The sequence below is a fragment of the Daucus carota genome, chromosome 4 (genome assembly GCF_001625215.2).
Source record: "Daucus carota subsp. sativus chromosome 4, DH1 v3.0, whole genome shotgun sequence".
NCBI classification, from domain to species: Eukaryota; Viridiplantae; Streptophyta; class Magnoliopsida; order Apiales; family Apiaceae; genus Daucus; species Daucus carota.
Window position 1 is genome coordinate 15,094,907 of NC_030384.2, and position 18,801 is coordinate 15,113,707.

Genomic DNA, 18,801 nt, shown 5'->3' on the forward strand with positions numbered 1-18,801 from the left:
AATGGTGTAGCCACCAGCAGTACATTCCAAACACAATGCTGGAATGTGAATACACATATTTTAGCAGAAAGGGTAAAAGGTGGTGCCATAAGGCCAACCAACATCTCGAATTTGACAAATTCCAAGGGCCGGCCTGAGAACCATTTTATGTAAGCCACGCTTTTGGCAGGCTTTCGGTCAATACAATATTAGATTGTAAATGCAGACAATTGTCGATGCAGAATGACAACTATTTCCAAAAATTGTTACATATATACTCATCCAGTTGTACATTGCCATTGACCTGAAAAATAATTAGCAGTGCCTTGGGAAGTTTAGATTAAGTTCTGCAATGCTTCGAGCTTGCTTGTGGTTGGTCTTGGTTCCTTTTCTGCTTTTCTCAGTCGCGGTGTCAGAAGAAGAAGAAGATGTGAAGACGTCGTTGATTGAGTTCATGGAAAAGCTTGAACCTGGAGACGTGCAGAGAGGCGCTAACTGGGGCTGGAATCAGAGTTCAGACCCCTGCATCGACAAATGGGAAGGTATTGGCTGTGATGGCAGCTTGAAGTTCGTGAAGAAGATTGTTCTTAACGGGCTCAATCTCACAGGAGTTCTAGATGCTGATTTGCTTTGCAAGACAAACACGCTTTTTGTCCTCAGCCTTGAGAATAACAATATTGTTGGAGACTTGTCAGACGACATCTTGGGCTGCAGGAATCTCACTCATTTGTACTTGAGTGGTAACCGTTTCTCAGGCGTGTTTCCAAAGTCTCTCTCAGGGTTGAGTAATTTGAAAAGGATTGATATATCTGATAATGGATTCTCAGGAAAGCTTCCTGAGATGTCCAAGGTCTCGGGACTTTTAACATTTCTAGCTCAAAACAATCAGTTTGACGGAGAGATGCCCGTATATGATTTCTCCAACCTTGTGGAATACAATGTTTCCAACAATGATCTTAGTGGCCCTATTCCTGATCTTGATGGTCGTTTTGGTGCGAGCAGCTTTTTAGGTAATCCTGGTTTATGTGGAAAACCACTGGCGAAAATCTGTCCAGAAAAGAAATCCAAGAAGTCGTTGGCTCGATACCTTATATACTGTGGCGTAGCTATTATGGTCTTGATAGTGATACTTCTTGTCAGCTACAAGGTGATCAGGAATGTCAGATCTGAAAACAAGAAGGCCAATGCTGTAAAACATTCTGATGATAGTGACAGTACTTCCAGTGAGTACAAGAATGCAGGAAGATCCGAATTTTCTGTGACATCTGCTGAAAGTGGATTGGCCTCATCACTTTTAGTTCTTTCTAATCCAGATGTGAAAGGAATGAAATTTGAGGACTTGCTTCGAGCTCCAGCAGAGTTGCTTGGAAGAGGAAAACATGGAAGCACGTACAAGGTCACCCCTAATTCCGGATTGATCCTAGCGGTTAAAAGGATCAAGGATTGGGGCATATCTGCAGAGAATTTCAAGAAAAGAATGCAGAGGATAGGCCAAGTGACACATCCAAAAATTCTTTCGGTTCTTGCCTACTATTGTTCCAAGCAAGAGAAGCTCTTGGTCTATGATTACCAGCAGAATGGAAGCCTCTTAAGCCTTCTACAAGGTTATTCATGTTCTCATAATCTCATTTCTCAAACACTTTCTACCATCTTTTTCCAAATACTATAGGCACAATCACCTAATTCATAATTTTCGTGTCAGGATCCCACAATGGCCAAATATTTGATTGGGGAAGCAGACTCAACATTGCAGCCACCATAGCCGAATCTTTAGCATTCATGCACGACAAGCTTCACGCAGATGGAATTGCTCATGGCAATCTAAAATCCTCCAACATACTAATGAACAACAAAATGGAACCATGCATCAGTGAATATGGACTAATGGTGGTTGAAAACGACATTCAAGCCAACACTCTGAAACCAGATCCTACTGGGGGCCGAGCATACGCTACCTTCACAGTAGATGTCTATGCTTTCGGTGTGATTCTTCTGGAGTTACTAACAGGAAAAATAGTTCAAAATACAGGATTTGATTTGGATAAATGGGTGCATTCAGTTGTTAAAGAAGAATGGACAGTTGAAGTGTTTGATAAGTCACTCACTTCTGAAGGTGCTTATGAAGAGAACCTGGTGACTCTGTTGCAAGTAGCTTTGAAGTGCACCAATGCATCTCCAGATGGTAGACCAAGTATTAAACAAGTGGTGGAAATGATCAACTCTATAAAGGAACAGGAAGAGGGATCCTCCATTAGCTCTTAATACACATCATTTAAGTTTATTACTACTGTAAAGCTTGCATTACATTTCAAAGTACAATTATAGTGCAACATCTGATACATTCTTAATTAGCATTGATTTGTTTTTCTTATTCAGATAATAACCGGATGATTGAGTGAAATTTCCAAAAACAAATGCGTCACTAAAACAAGTTAGGAATTTGAAATTAATACTGACGTATAAGTTGGAAGCTAAGTTGTAACTTATTTATACGAATCTATACTATACTATACTATAATACTATAATATAATAAGCCAACATATGTTTAATTTGTAGTCGTACAAATTTTTGATTTCGTCATCTCTTTTATAACTACAAGTTGGTCACATGTAGACTTCTCTTACTCTTATAATATTAAAGAGTTTTATACCGTTCAAATCACAAACACTTGTGATGTAATACAAGATAAAAAAAACTCCACTATTATTCTTTTAAATATAAGTTCTATGGAGTACATAAAAACATTGGAGTATTGGAGTACAAATCATAATTTTTTAGTTTGATCCTATATAATATCTTTGATTATCCAAATTTTGATATAATCTATCATTTATGAGTTGTCTTGCACATAATTGTCAATTAATCATTAATATCTTTCAACTTTAACAAGTATTAAGATTATTGTTCTGCTTATTAGTTATATTGCAGAACATAGAGTCCTATGATTTATAAAAGTAATTATTCTATCATTTGATCACGATGTTTATGTTGCAGAACATAATGTGCAGGTTGTCAAATATTTACAAATATTATTGGACAAAAAAAATTTGAAATTTAGATGACTAGATTACATTTTATCAAACTTTGTACTCCAATACTCCAATTTTTTTTGTACTCCATAGAACTTAACTCATTATTTATATACTATATTATAATAAACCGTCTGGTTAAAATCTAATTCATTAATACTAAAATACTAATAAGATGATGTTAAAATTTAAATTATAATTAATAAATTACGAATTCTATACCCGCCCGTGCTTCGCACGGGTTAAAGGCTAGTAATAAATTATTATGCAAGTTGGCTAAAAAAGTTTTAGAAAAATATATATATAATGTTTAATCTTAAATTTATAATTATTGAGTAATATTAATTAAAAAAATTACTTTTTATAATTCATACTAAGTTAAACATTTAAAAAAAATTGGATATATCATGAATATGTAAAATACAAATAAATTAGCATCAAACATATTTTAAGAAATATCAAGAGGATTAGTTAATTATAAAAATTACAAAAAGAATAAAAAAAAGACAAGGAATATTTTTTGGTGGAGTTTTTTTTTTCCCTTTCCTTTTTTGCTAAATATTGGAGAGGTTGGACTCATTAAAAACAGTTTATTGAAGATGTTAAAAACGACGCCGTATCTCTAAACATAGACGTCATAGTATCTTCATCTTGAGTGTTTTTGCAGAGCTTAATACTCCCTCCCCCTGAGTTGTATACATTGGCGACGCGGCACGGACTTTAATGCTCATGTTTTACATAGTTCTATAATTTATTTTTAAAATTTTACGTATAGAATTAAATGGTACAGAGGGAACTGTTACAGAGCACTAAAGCCCTAAATTTGATTCTTTTACATAATTCTTGTCTGTGAATCTCTACGACTTCCAAATGGGTGCTGAAGAAAGACCCACACTGTCAGTAAAATTTTCAAACGTCCCCAAAACAAGCACAGCCCAGGAGATTGCAGATTTCTTTGAGTCAAGAATCGGTAAAGCCTCAGTCTTTGCCTGTGAAATCTTCTCAGACCACAAAAACTGGAAGGCCAGAGACTCCGGAAGAGTCCAATTCGAAACCCCAGAACACAAAATCACTGCCTTGGCACTCTATCAACAAGGCCAGCTTGTTTTCAAGAAGCACAACATTTGCTTGTCTGGGTCATTTGATGATGTTGTTGTTCGACCTGTGGAGGTTTCGAATAGGGTGGAGGATGGGGTTTTGAGTTGTGGGATAATGAGTGGGAGTGAGAGGATGTGGGTTTTGGAGAAATGGGGGAGTGTTAGAGCTTGGGTTATGCCTGAGAGAATGTCTTGTGAATTCTGGTTGGATTGTGGTGGGGTTGGGTATAAGCTGGAGGTTTTGTTTGGGGATGTTTTGGAGGTTTCGAAGTGTTGTTTGAATGGCGCCGCGGAGCCTAATGCGGTGCTCTTGACTGTATGTATTTGATTGTGATGGATATGCTGTTCAATTTATTTGCGTTTATATGTTGTGTTTATGCATGTCTGTGCTGCTGTTATTGCACTATCAAAGTCTTTGGTATACATATTCCTATAAACATTTTTGTGATTGGGATTTTCTACTTCTCAGCTTTTGCTAACCTGTTTTTATGCATGTGTATTTTTTGCAAAATCGAAGTCACGATCTGTGCAAGATTATTTTTCCTATGATCCATTTTGGTTTTGTATTTCATGATCTCAGTCCTTTGATTCATTCTGTAGCACACAATCCATCATTGGCAAAACAATTATTTGGTTATGCCATTTTAGGCTTTGCGCTGACAGAGGCTATTGCATTGTTTGCTCTAATGATGGCTTTTCTGATCTTATCTGTATTCCAAATTTAAAAGAGTCTATATCGAATATTGTAAGCTTATAGATTGATAGAACTACAAGGGTCTGATTCTTCTGAATAAGATGATATGATATGTAGGTAGTTCGGTGTTTAGTACTCAACTTTTGGTAGCTAGATTTTATGACTGTGTTTATTGCTGTTATTACACTGTTAAAGACGCTGTCTTTATGCAAATATCCTATTTGCTCCTAGTAATATATGGGATACATGGGATGTGTCTGATTTACAATTTCTAATAATGTTGATTTTCAGCTGAAGTATGCACCAAGAGTATACAAAAAAGTTTTGGGGCCCCATGTTGATACGAGGTTTAGTTCTGACCGTTACCATGTTTGCAAGGAGGATTTTGATTTCCTATGGATTCGTGAAACAGATTTTTCCAGTGTGAAGTCTATTGGACAGTCTTGTGCATTTTGTTGTGAATTTGTAAAAGGGGCCTCTGGTTTAGATGCATTTTCTCAATTACCCTTCTATAAAAATGAGTTCACTAAACTGGTCCTGAAAGAAAGTGAAGAGTTTCACACTTCATCTGAGCTCAATCCACTTGTAAGGTGTCCACAAAATTCTAACTTATCATATGAGGTCCTTTTCCAGCTTAATGCACTTGTTCACAATCACAAACTCAGCCTTGCTGCAGTGAATCCTGATTTAGTTGAGTTGCTCAGCAGTTTGGACAAAGTAAAGGCCTTGGCAATCCTTCAGAAAGTGCATAAATTGCAGTATATGTGTTTTGATCCTATGCATTTCATTAAGGACCAGTTAGAAGTTCAAAAGAATAATGGAAAGAATTTGCAATCAACATCTCTTAGCAAATCAGCAAATCCGAATGTGATGAGTTGTCATAGAGTTCTCATCACCCCTTCAAAGATTTACTGCTTAGGCCCTGAACTTGAATCATCGAGTTATGTTGTGAAGAATTTTTCTTCATATGCTTCAGATTTCTTAAGAGTAACTTTTGTTGATGAAGATCTGGGCAAGCTTCATCCTCATACTGTTTCAGCAAGCACTCAGAAAGGTATATTTGCTAAGCCTTGCAGGACGTCCATATACCACCGTGTATTGTCAGTTCTCAGGGAGGGAATTGTTATAGGTGCCAAAAGATTTCAATTTTTAGCATTCTCGGCAAGTCAGCTTCGTTCAAATTCAGTCTGGATGTTTGCTTCAAATGAGCATGTGAGAGCAGAAGATATCAGGGATTGGATGGGTTGTTTTAACAAAATACGCAGTGTGTCAAAATGTGCTGCGAGGATGGGGCAATTGTTTAGTTCTTCCACGCAAATTGAAGAAGTTTTACCACGAGAGGTGGAGATTATTCCTGATGTCGAAGTGGTGTCTGACGGTGTTGAGTACTGCTTCTCTGATGGCATTGGGAAGATTTCCTATACTTTTGCTAAGGAAGTTGCTAAAAAGTGTGGACTCAGTTATACTCCCTCTGCATTTCAGATCCGATTTGGTGGCTATAAGGGCGTCCTCGCTGTTGACACTAAATCTTCTCACAAACTTTCGTTGCGCGGTAGCATGCATAAATTTGATTCAGATAATAGGATGCTTAATATAACTAGCTGGAGTGAGTCTATGCCTTGCTACTTAAATCGGGAGATTATATCCCTTTTATCAACCTTGGGTGTGGAAGACCATTCTTTTGTAGCTCTGCAAGACGTTCAAATTCGTGTCCTCCAAAAAATGTTGACGGAAAAAGAGGCTGCATTAGATATCCTCGAAAGCATGGGTAAGAGTGATTCTAATAGAATTCTAGCAAAAATGTTAGTTAAAGGTTACAATCCAAATGAGGAACCATACCTCTCAATGATGCTTCGATCACATTACGAACTTCAGGTTTCTGACTTACGAAGCAGATGCCGTATTCTTGTTCCCAAGGGCCGTATTCTAATTGGATGTTTAGATGAGAGTGGCATTTTAGACTACGGCCAGGTTTATATTCGAATAGCCATGACTAATCAGGAGCTAAAAAGTGGTGAACAGACTTTCTTTCACAAAGTAGATGAAACTACGTCGGTACTAATTGGGAGGGTTGTGGTTACAAAAAATCCTTGTCTACACCCAGGAGATATCAGAGTTCTTGAGGCTGTATATGATGAGTCACTGATGAAGAATGGCTTGACAAATTGCCTTGTCTTCCCTCAGAAAGGTGAAAGGTACTAGAGTTTGTACCAAGTCTCACTTGTTTTGTTTTTACATACCACCACACGAGATTGAGAGTCTTATTATAAAAGAAGGGGGATATGCCATTTTAATACAATAATTTTTTTTTTTTTCCAGGCCACATCCAAATGAATGCTCTGGTGGTGACCTTGATGGTGACTTGTATTTCATAAGTTGGGATGAAAAACTTATTCCACCTCGAACTGTAGCCCCTATGGATTACACTGGACGAAGACCGCGCCTAATGGATCATGATGTATCTTTGGAGGTAATTTGAATTCCAATTCTCTCATGTGTAATTCTAAAAATAGAATGTTGATGGTCACAGTATTTTAATCTCCCCTTTCTATAATTTGTAGGAAATTCAAAGGTTTTTTGTTGATTATCTGATCAATGATAGCTTGGGCACCATCTCTACTGCACATTTAGTTCATGCAGACCTTGATCAAGATAAAGCTTTGAGTGAAACATGTCTGTACTTGGCAAACCTTCACTCGATGGCTGTAGACTTTGCAAAAACAGGAGCACCAGCAGAAATGCCTAGGGCCTTAAAACCAAGGATGTTTCCAGATTTTATGGAAAGGTGGGAAAAACAGTGTTACACTTCCCAAGGAGCACTAGGGAAACTCTACCGTGCTACTGTTGAATCTACAGAGCGTGAGAAGTTGGGTCCTGCCTACCCAAACAATTTCCAAGACTGTTATGATCACGATCTTGAAGTGAATGGCTTTGAATCTTTCATCAGTATTGCCAAAGGCCACAAGGAGATGTACTTGGATAAACTTGTTAGCCTGATGAAGTATTATGAAGCTAAAAATGAAGTCGAAATTCTATCTGGTAATCTCCAAAGACATTCGTCTTATTTGCTGCGTGATAATCGAAGATATGGAGAAACAAAGGATCGTATTATGATATCAATCAAGAACCTGCACAAGGAAGCGAAAGGATGGTTTGACAGCAGCTGTGCAGAACAAGAAAAACAGAAGCTGGCATCGGCATGGTATCACGTGACTTATCATCCTACTCATTGTCAAGAAAGCATCAAGTGCCTTGGCTTTCCATGGATTGTAGGTGATATATTGCTGGATATCAAGTCAATTAACAGCAGAACACTTTAGTCTTAGGGTATGTCTGGCTTACCTTAGAAGAATAGCTTCTTACTTGATGTTAAATTAGTTGTACCTGGTATTGTACTGCCTTCTCTTGTTACAACTTACAACAGCAGTTGTTACTTCGACTTGAATGTGTGTTTTTGAATATTCAAGTTTCACTGATTGCTCCCGTCTTTACTGAAAAGGTTGTACAAGTCAAAAGCTAAATAAAATTCTATTACTATAGTTTAGTTGATATTGTATGAGAAAAAGATAATATATTAAAAATCCTATCTATTCTATATGTAATACGGCAACACTGAGCAATTTTAATATGAATAAATTTACCATTTTACCCTTAAAGAAACAATTTTATTAACGTATCCTAGAGAAGTTAATTTACAGTGCTCTCTGTGCTTTGCCATTACTACATTTGACTTCTCAGAATCGTCGTTAAATCATTGTCCCTGTATACACCAAGGCGACAGGTATGTTATCAGGTTTTCCCTTTTTATTTAATATATTTTGTGTATATCTTCTTCACATAGCTTCCTTTTAACTATATAAGCATTTGGGATGATGGAATTGCTTCCTCTTGATTAGTTGTAAAAAAATGAGTTGTTGTTGATGTACCAATTGAAGTGACAGGGGAGTATGAACCCCTCACCACCAAAACTTTCACTCCGATTCTTGTTTCTGGTTTATCGGCAGGTGAAGTGTTTTCAACAGCAAAATACAATTGTATCTTGTCATATATATTTGATGACTTGGTTGTATTTGGGCAGGCTTCAGCATCACTTGTGGAAATGCCCAAAATGAAGTTTGTTTCCCACACTGTAAGTTCATTTCTTATATCTATATCTGTAACTATATCTATATTTCTATATATTATATATTAATTTGGGGTGCTTAGTCTAATCCATGATGATAAACTGCTTTTGTTATTAATTTTTGGTATTTCATTTCTTGATAAAGATGTCAACTATACTTGGCCTAATATCATAGGATTCCCCCAAAATCAAGAATCGTATTTATATTATAAAAACGACACGTTCAATGTTGTAGTCGTTATTGTGGATATCAATCATTACTTGATACATAATTGATCTCTTAGAGGACTGAATTACAGTATTGATTAATGATTATCTAAAACTATTGCCTGATTTGTTTGGTTAGTTGAAAGTGTTGTCTGACTTGAGGGGTAGGTTGTTGAATCTGCTCAAGCTGATACAGCAGCTGATAGTGATGCTATTTTTGAATGGCTGCACCGAAATCAAAATAGATTGTTTATCCACTATCTAGAACCATTTGTATCTTCCGTGCTAATATAATTAAGAGGCAGACTGATGGGGGGGGAGTCACTAGATATAAAACACAACTTTTTCATATATCCGATGCTTATACAATTGACTCCGGATGGTATCGAGATGAATTCAGATGATTAATATATCTTTTAATATAATAATTGTGATGATTTTTTTGAATTATTATTTTGATTGAAAGAGACATTGGTATCAACCTATGGATTTTAAATATTTTAGATTAAACACAAGTGCTTTGTTGAACGAGAACATGACATATTTGCTAATTTTGAGTAATCCCTCAAAGGTTTCTAGGTTCCTCGTTCTGCCTGTCACATCTGATTACTTGTATTTACATATGTGAACATGAAAAAGTGAACATACCACAACCACCAATGTCCAACTCATGTCAAAGTATGGGGCTATTTGTGATGCATATTTATTTTTCTAAATAATGGCCTGGTTTGTTTCGATGTAACCCAACTACGTAACTAGAAGTTTCTAGGATATAAATTGGGTGCAAGTGTTTGGTTAGATGATATCTAAATATGATAAGGGAACTTTAAATTCCATGATATTTGTAGTTACCTCAAAACATGGGAACTTAGTTACCTAGGTTCACCATGGTCACTCCAAGTTACATAGCTCTTTAATATGAAAATATTAATTATTTACCAAAATTAACTATGTAACTACGAATTACATAGCGATGTACCAAACACAAACATCTTGGAACTATGTGATGCAACTTTACAAGGAAGTTCAATTTCCTATGCAACTTGAAAGTTGATGAAAAAACGAGGCCTATATATGTTGTGGGTTAAAACCAAATTTTAATTTGTTGATGGTTTGCTTTCTCCAACAATTTTACTGTGAAGATTTGCAAACAAAATTTTGAACTTACGAAAAAATTAAGTCGAGGACGGTGGAAGGAATCACAAGACCCATTGAGAAATGAAGAATATAACAAGTAGTTCACATTATTGTTTTTCTTATTAAGAAATATCTTAAAATTTATCGAAAAAACTAATCCTTGTAGCTTTTGAACTTTATGATAGAACTTCAATACATCCTTTTATTTGGATTATAATAACCTCAGAAATTTACATAGCACACTTCTGCTTGGTCGCTCTTGTCTTGGATACTTACAAATATTCCTAAAATTAGTCTTTAGAACTACATTCTTCCAGTCGCAAGGTGGTTTGGTGACAGTACATAATCTAGGAGATATACCTCCTGCTCAGCCAGACAACAAATTTCCATTATGTTTTTTTGTCAATGCCATAATCTAGGTAGCATACATGATACAATATTATTTAAAATTGTAACATCAAAGCATTAAAATATAGTAGGTATGATATGTTCATTAAATACTTGTGTATATAAATTTTACTATTACATTTATTTTTATGCTTTTTATTTTTTTTGCCAGAATTTATTTTATTTTTATGCTTAGAACCTAGAAAGCAGGGATACTTCACTCACCCGCCGCACCGCGCACTCGATTCTTGGGGATTCTTCGATACTCGGGGATTCTTGATAATAATTAATTCTGTGATTAATTGAATATTTTATCACTTAACTACTTTATAGTAGTAATAATTGTGTTATTAAGTAACTATATTATAAATTGTTAAGGATATTAAACTTATTTATTTGATTATTTGATTTAAATATATATGTAACTCTTAAAATACATGTATAATATATATCTTAATATATCAATATTAGCCGAATCCCCCCACACCCGAATCCCCACATTTTTGAAATTGCCGAATTCCCGAATCCCCGCACCGCGCACTCCCGTACCCGCACCCGCACTCATGCTTCCTAGCTTAGAACTGTGGAAACCTCTGAAAATTATGGTTCCTTGTTTTGATGATAAATTGAAAGATCTATACGTTCAGTGAGCATTGTAATCACGGTGCTGGGTCCGGATTTTACCAGTTTGTAGTCTTTCAGGAATGTTGATGCTTTTGCGGAGAATCTGGTTGGTGTTTGGTATTTAAACTATCGACCACAATCCTTTTCTGGTTCATTGCAACCTGATATCTGAACTTCAACTTCGCTCAGCAAGAGTTATTTTGTTATTTCTTACATGGTACTGATGCTTTCCTGCACCAAATAGGTCAGTGGATGGGACAGAAGCACAGAAGCTGGCAGAGACCACGTGGTGTAAAAGCAGTACTCCTAGACTCTAAAGCATCCAAAGGTACTTTGCTAATTCCTATGATGTTATATGATATAACTACTGTCAATCACCATGAAACTGTTTCCATTTAAGACAATTTACTAATGAGTTTTTTTTTAGTAGGGTTGGGATGTTTAGTTTAGTGCGTTTACAAGTCTAAACTTCATCTCATCTTGAAATAATCTATACTTCCCGTGTCGTGCACTTTTATGCACATCGAGACATATATATAAATGCATCCCCGGACTATATTGTAGGGCAGATGAGCTTACATTTACATAGCTAATATCTATTATACCTCAGAGGTTACTCAAATGAGGTTGATTATAATTCTATTTTGTTATTATTTTTAAATTATCATTACTCAATTATATTGTTTTAATATAATAATAGATAATATTTAATTATGTTACATGTCTCTATAGGTTTAATATATAAACAAATATAATGTGGCTATTGTTTGTTATATATGAACTGATGATCTGCCAGATATATTAACATGAGGTGATGCTGTGAGCGACTGCTAGTGCAGTTAGATACAGTAGTTTGATGTTGTCTATTTGTATCTGCATAAAAAAATATACCCGTAAATTGCAACTCTTGCAATTTGTATGAGGTAGTTATTGCTGCGAGAATAACGTACTTCTTGTTTGCAAAAGTCTTTTGGGAGCTTGACTATGAAATCTTTTTGCTGTGACAGTTATCTGCACCATTTTTACTTTTTGAAGTTGCAGCATTGGTGCTAGGTGGTGACAGATTTTCGGAAGTTGTAGGTATGTTAAAGGGCCTAGCTTCAGGCATCAGAGCTTGAGTGTTGTAGACAGGAAAACCTGATAATAATTGTAAGGGGTTATCAATGAGCAAATAATATATAGTAGTAGACAAAGTTTCAAAGTTAAGAAGCCAGATGCCGTAGAATTGTTTCCCAAATTTCTTTGCAACCTCCATACCCCTCCAAATAAAATTGAGACCTAACTGTGCAAGTGAAGCCTAAACATACAATGTACACCAATCAACACCAAGATGCCAAAGAATGTATGCACAATTTTAAAACTTGCCATGTATTAAAATAGTTTTGTAAACATATATCCCATCTCAACTACGGTTACAATGGGCAACAAAAGTAATATCAGGGAGAAGTTGCTTCTGAGGCAGCAAGAAAAAGCGGCGATCCTCTAGAATAAGTGGAGTATGAAAGAGATGAAGAGGAGGAAGAAGAATCGGGATATGAGACTGATTCAGATTACGAACAATCAGGCACAGCGACGATGAAACCCGGCTTTGTTCCAAAATCAGAGAGGGATACCATAGCTGAGCGTGAGAGGCTTGAGGCAGAAATTATTGGTTGCGGGGATACTTAAGGAAGAACAAATTCAGAAGAATATGAACTGGATGTTGATGTTGACAGTCATGATGGCCTGAATGAAGCAGAGGAATATGAAACATATAAGGTGCGTGAGATTGCAAGAATCAAGAGGATAGAGATGACAGAGAAGCGATGTTGAAGGAAAATGAATAAATTGAGAGGGTGAGAAATATGACAGAGGAAGAAGGAAGAGAACTGGAAAGGAGAAATCCGAAGCCTGCTACCCCATCCAAGCAGAAGTGGAGGTTTATGCAGAAATACTACCATACGCCTTTCTCCAAACAGATTCTGATGAGCGAGAATACCTAAAGTTATTCTATCTCTGCTCGGATAAGATGGACCAGACGATATTACCTAAAGTTATGCAGGTTAAGCATTTTGGCCATAGTGGAAGAACAAAATGGACTCATCTTGGCAACGAGGACACTACTGAAGTACTGATTGCATTACGGGGGTGTTTGTTTCCGGCTTAAAAGCCGGGCTTCTGGTTTATAAGTTAAAAGCTTATTTGTACCGTTTGTGTAAAAAGTCAAGAAGCACTTATAAAAAGCTAGGAATGCTAACTTTTGTTTCAGGGCTTCTGCTTATTTCCCAAACACTTTAATCACTTATAAGTCTTAACTTGCTTCTAACTTCTACTCCACTTTTTTATTTTAAGCAAGAAGCACTTATTTTAAGCTCACCCAAACGGCCCCTACATCTTTAGTTTCTTTAAGATTATATTGTTAAACTACATAAACTGATTGAACTTTGTTGTGCAAGATAACTGTTGTGATCTGGTTCTCATGTTTAGTTTCATGTTTTAAATTCTCGGAAACACTTGTATAATATAAAGTCTTTGAAGCATTGCACCTGGTGAAACTGAATCGATATCTCTACAACTAAAGTCACCGTTATTTCTTTGTATGTTATATTAGAGCATTCACATTGACTTCCCCGTGCCCGTACATGTCCTATCCTTATCATTTAAGGAAATTCTTAATTTTTTTTATCAAAATTAAAGCTCCATCCGAAACCCTAAAATATGATTTAGTTTTAGGGCCAAAACTAAAACCCGATGTTTGGGGATACACGGTACATGCCCCATTCCCTTTCCTTTCATTTTTAATATAAAAGAAAACATAGGGATGAGGTAAGAATTAAGATAAGATGGGGAATGAGATGTAACAGATTTTTAAATTCATGGAGATAATTTTGAGTAATTACTTAAATTTAGTAAGAATATATGGATAGGGATGAGGTAACGAATGTACATTGAGTGCAACCTCAACACATTCGGTATCTCATTCCTATCCCTATATTCTTACTAAATTTAGTAAGAATAGTAAGAATATAAGGATGGGGATGTGGTACTTGATATACTGTGAGTCCCCAAATTTAGTAATTTTATACCTCCGAATCCATTGATAATGCACCAAAACAATCCTCATAAGCCTAGAAATTCTAAAAAGGATGCCAACAAATTTTGAGATATAAGGGGGTGTTTGGATAGAAGAAGTACCGACTTCTTTTAAGAATAAGCGTACTTAGAAGCTGAAGACCTGTTTGGACAAAAAAGAAGTTGAAGTTACCAAACACTTTAACAACTTAAAAATTTCACTTCTACTTCTCACTTTTACTTCACTTATTTAGTTTAAGCAAGAAATCATTTCTTTTAAACTTGTCCAAACAGCCCCATAATATCAAACCACACCTTCCTTTAAACATCAAAGCCCATTAACTGAACAACTGTCTCCACTGACATAAATTCATCCACTCTGCTCCTACCTTGTTGGCTGTTGCATTGTCCTAGCCTGGGCAATATTTCATGCATCGTACCCTCAACTGCGTGATTCAGATTGTCCTTGGCAAATAACCCCTAGCTAAATTAGATGTTAGATATTCTGTTAGCTATTTAGGTTAATCTTGAGCTCTAATTCTATAAATAGCTCATTAAACACTGAATTAACACTGAATGCTTCAAGGCTGAGTTCAATCAGGATGTCTCATATGGTCTTATTAAGTAGCACTCTCTGATCCTCATATTTGCACAAGGTTTGAGTTTGTTTCTGCCCTATATTCTACACTTAAGTTTGGTCATTTCTGTAACAAACCCCAACACAGGATGTTTTTTACTTTAATCACTTATGTTGTGTTTGGTTGGGGTGAATGAAAATGGAGGGAATGGAATGAAAGTTGAACTATAACGTAGTTGAATATTTAATAATTTCATTCCTTCCACCATTCCATTCTTATCACCCTTAACTAGAGCTCAAACCCTCCACTTTGTGAAGGAATGCTCCATTCTTTGTCATACTTATTTTCTACCCAAATCTCATCATACAAAATTTACACTAGCTCATATTTTTTCAAAGTCCTTCATCCTTCAGTTTATATTTTCTTTTGTTTTCACTCATTCCATTCCATTCCATTCACTCCAACCAAACACAACATTAGTCTTGGGTAGTAGTAGTAGTAGTAGTCAGTAATGCTTCCTGTAGATTTTGGTTTCTTCCTAGCTTTCCAGGCCTTTTTTTGGACTCTGATTCAATTATTCCATTCAGAATTCATAGTCACTTAATCAATTCTAAACTCTAAAGTAGATCCCACCCAATAACTCATTCACAATCAGTATCTAACAAGTACAAAAAACATGTTTCTACTTCAACATCATGCGCCATACAGAGAAATTCACTAGTTAACAAGAAAGGTAAAAATTAAACACATTAATATAAAAGAAAATCTAACATGAGATAATTAAATCAAACAGCCAGGAAATATAGAAAAGATATAAAAGATGTAGTTATTCAGTTTAGAATTTTTAGACACTTTACATATCAGTATCGAATATTATATGCCGTAGAGAAAAATTCACAACTTAACAAGAAAGGTAAATACTTAACACTTTTCATTAAAAGATAAAGTCTCATGGAATAATTAAATTAAACACAAGTGCAGAAACTCTGAATGCAGTAAACTACATGTCCAAATTTATGAAAACCATATTAACGAATACTAGATTGAAGTCATGGCACTTCTTATTTATGGGTAACTAACCTAATCCAAACAATCTACCTTTGCCATTTACGATCTTCATAGAACTGATGAGAAGCCGCAAGCATTTGATGAGAAGTCGACCCTTCTGTCATTGAATGATATTCCATTACGTGCTGTGCAATTGGTTGCATGCCGTCACCATAGTAATTCAGGGGTGCCCTTGCAAAATTGTTTGGATAGCTAAAACCGTTCAAAGTCCCTGCCATCGTCGGATAATCATAACCATAAGATGGATTAGCATTATGCACAATGTTAGGCACAACACCAACATATTCATTACCAAATTTAACCATCATCTGGTTCCAGTTATGGTCAATAAATGGAAACCTCTGCTGGGGAATTGGAATTGGCATTGAGTGCATCCGCATTGGGTCTGAAATTGCTTGGTATGGTTCGATTTTCAAATACTTTGGAGCTTGATTTCCTGGATCAAAATCCAATCTCCTCTTCCTCTGCTGCTGCTGCTCTTGATAAGAGCCATATATATTATTAGCTTTCATTTGCTCCAGTCTAGCCTTTGCATTGCCAATATTGATCTCCAGAAGATTAACAGTTTTCCTAAGATCTTCTTCCTTGAAGCTCTCAAACCTCGAATCCCATGTTGGATACTTGGAGTTAACATTAGTGTTGCGTAATTTGGCTAGAGTCTGCTGGGCCTTCTTGTTCCTCTCTTGAAAGAAGTCTGATAGAAGAGTTGTCCTCTTTTTGCAATCCTCAGGCGACTGGCCTTTGTATTTGTCAATCAATTGGTGAACTTCATCACGATCCTCAGGCCAAACCTGGGGTTCAAGAGGAAGAGCCGGCGGTGTACCTTGTTCAGGGCCGTAAACAATCACCAGAGCCTTGATGTCACACAAAGTTGCGAGCTCAATAAGTTTCTTCTTCAAATTCGCATTCCTCTTCTGAAAAGTGCTATTTCGATGCTTTTCCTTCTTTACAAATTCCATTCTTGACTTTGCTCTGCCCATCTGCAAAACGAACAAATAAATTTTACACAGTTGAGCACCATGTAAAAAAGTAATATACAAACATGGACTCTTAATCCATGAACAGGCCACACTATGCACAATATATTACGCAGGCTTCACTGAGAGAGAGTTGATTAATAGACATATCGAATTACATATATAATGCATTCGTATGAATGAAATTACTCAGCAAGATTACACAACTTCTCGGAATAATGATTCAAGAACAATAATAGATCGAGTAAAGTAACTATACAAAAACTAAGAACTAGATCAGAAGAATTAGATCCATGAGTAGACATGCAAAGGGAAAAATACCTGGCTTGTGTGTTTGTTTTCTTGTCTGTTTTCTTACAAGAAAACCTAGCTTGCATGATGTATATGTATATATATAACCATGATGAACATTTTTATCCTCTATACTTGTGTCTTAATTTGGGCAAGTTGATTTGTCTGCCTTCCAGAACATCTTTATACATGGCAACTAAATCGTTATTACACAGCTACAATCTTTTTTATTTTGGAAAGTAAAGTGAGCTACAATCCTTTTTTATCTTTGGAAAGTAAACTGATATGTATAAAACAATATTCTGATTTGTTTCAACAATATTTAACTAACTATACATATAATTTTTTTAAATATTTCTCATTTACTTGGTATAAGTTTTTGTGAATACTATTCCAACACATTCTTTACAAATTTATAAATTAACTAATGCTGTTATATTTATAATATTCGTAGAGTGTTTCTGTTTTAAGTATTAAAAAAAATAAAAAAAAATTCTTAACTCTTACACTATAAAGAAAAGATAGTTCTGCATGTTTAAACATGGAGAGTGTAATCCATCACATACATAAAATAAAATAATGAAACAGATTAAATTATATATGTCAAGTTTAAAATTCAAAGAGTCGATGTTCACTTTTTTTATTTTTAGAGAATAATAATATATTGAGACTGCCTTTCGAGTTATTTGCATCTTTGTTTATTAGAATTTTTTATTTTATATATCGGCTTCTAAATTATATTCCGCATTTCCCAATTTCAAGAAAGATAAAGGTTATTAAATATGAAATTTTTTGAACATGATATTATTTTTATTTGAAGTTAGTAAATGTAAAGATAAAATTAAAAAATATTGAATTTTTTTTTAAAATTTTTCTCGGTGAAATTGCTAATTATAATAAACTAAAATACTGATAAGGTTATTATTTATATTAAATCGATCTTTGTGCGAATAAAATTTTATATTATATTAAAATGAATTTAATAAATTATAGAATTTGTTTAATCAATCGTCTACGTGGGTATGAGAAACAAACAGAGTTTGGTTACGACTTCACCAAGAAAAGAAAGAAGAGTGTGTACAATTTTGGTTTTTTTATATTTTTGAAGAAAAAAATATGATGACGATATATGTTTATACTATTAAACTAATGTGACATGTCTGTGGTGAAAAATATGCAAGAAAATAATATATTAAGTCCAAGAGAATATGTTTTATTAAAATTAACTACTACTCATATAATATTGATTCCGAGCGATTCGATTTTCGTTTCACAAATTAGAAAATATCATAAATATTTTAAATTATATAAAATAGAATCATTTGATTGATTAAGTTTCGCATCGACTAAAATATACAATTAAGTGTTAATTACAAAGAGGTAGTAATTATACCAGACAAATCTTATGAGAATGAATTAATAATACAAACATAGCGGAGGGCTTGCTGCTTTGATAGCTTTGACGGTCGCTCATTACAAGATGCAGAAATATAACTATAACATACAAACATACAAGACAAGCAGGAATTTATAACCAGATAAAAGATTGCATCTACTA

General features: G+C 35.1%; 3 protein-coding genes and 1 pseudogene across 3 annotated transcripts; 3 read left to right on the forward strand and 1 right to left on the reverse strand.

Annotated features, from left to right (window-relative positions):
* The first annotated feature begins 134 nt into the window (after positions 1-134).
* LOC108192212 (probable inactive receptor kinase At2g26730) lies at positions 135-2,330 on the forward strand. Its single transcript, XM_017372394.2, has 2 exons — positions 135-1,583; positions 1,682-2,330. The coding sequence occupies exons 1-2, from the start codon at positions 332-334 to the stop codon at positions 2,239-2,241; spliced, it is 1,812 nt and encodes a 603-aa protein (XP_017227883.1). The 5' UTR covers positions 135-331; the 3' UTR covers positions 2,242-2,330.
* A 1,365-nt stretch (positions 2,331-3,695) lies between these two features.
* LOC108192567 (RNA-dependent RNA polymerase 2) lies at positions 3,696-8,298 on the forward strand. The gene is made up of 4 exons (XM_017372453.2): positions 3,696-4,422; positions 5,092-6,995; positions 7,120-7,270; positions 7,362-8,298. Exons 1-4 carry the CDS (start codon positions 3,880-3,882, stop codon positions 8,118-8,120), a joined length of 3,357 nt encoding a protein of 1,118 aa, XP_017227942.1. The 5' UTR covers positions 3,696-3,879; the 3' UTR covers positions 8,121-8,298.
* A 152-nt stretch (positions 8,299-8,450) lies between these two features.
* Positions 8,451-13,645, forward strand: LOC108203483 (uncharacterized; annotated as a pseudogene).
* Positions 13,646-15,862: 2,217 nt separating this feature from the next.
* Positions 15,863-17,036, reverse strand: LOC108192507 (agamous-like MADS-box protein AGL81). Its single transcript, XM_017372396.2, has one exon. The coding sequence runs from the start codon at positions 16,953-16,955 to the stop codon at positions 16,002-16,004; it is 954 nt and encodes a 317-aa protein (XP_017227885.1). The 5' UTR covers positions 16,956-17,036; the 3' UTR covers positions 15,863-16,001.
* Between the last annotated feature and the right edge of the window lie 1,765 nt (positions 17,037-18,801).

What these genes read in the sequence shown, in the direction of transcription:
- LOC108192507 (XM_017372396.2), bottom strand. Translation starts at nt 16,955, where the DNA reads ATGGGCAGAGCAAAGTCAAGAATGGAATTTGTAAAGAAGGAAAAGCAT.
- LOC108192567 (XM_017372453.2), top strand. Translation starts at nt 3,880, where the DNA reads ATGGGTGCTGAAGAAAGACCCACACTGTCAGTAAAATTTTCAAACGTC. An exon ending in CTAATGCGGTGCTCTTGACT is followed by an intron (nt 4,423 to 5,091) that starts GTATGTATTTGA and finishes GTTGATTTTCAG; the next exon opens with CTGAAGTATGCACCAAGAGT. An exon ending in TTCCCTCAGAAAGGTGAAAG is followed by an intron (nt 6,996 to 7,119) that starts GTACTAGAGTTT and finishes TTTTTTTTCCAG; the next exon opens with GCCACATCCAAATGAATGCT.
- LOC108192212 (XM_017372394.2), top strand. Translation starts at nt 332, where the DNA reads ATGCTTCGAGCTTGCTTGTGGTTGGTCTTGGTTCCTTTTCTGCTTTTC. An exon ending in CCTCTTAAGCCTTCTACAAG is followed by an intron (nt 1,584 to 1,681) that starts GTTATTCATGTT and finishes TTTTCGTGTCAG; the next exon opens with GATCCCACAATGGCCAAATA.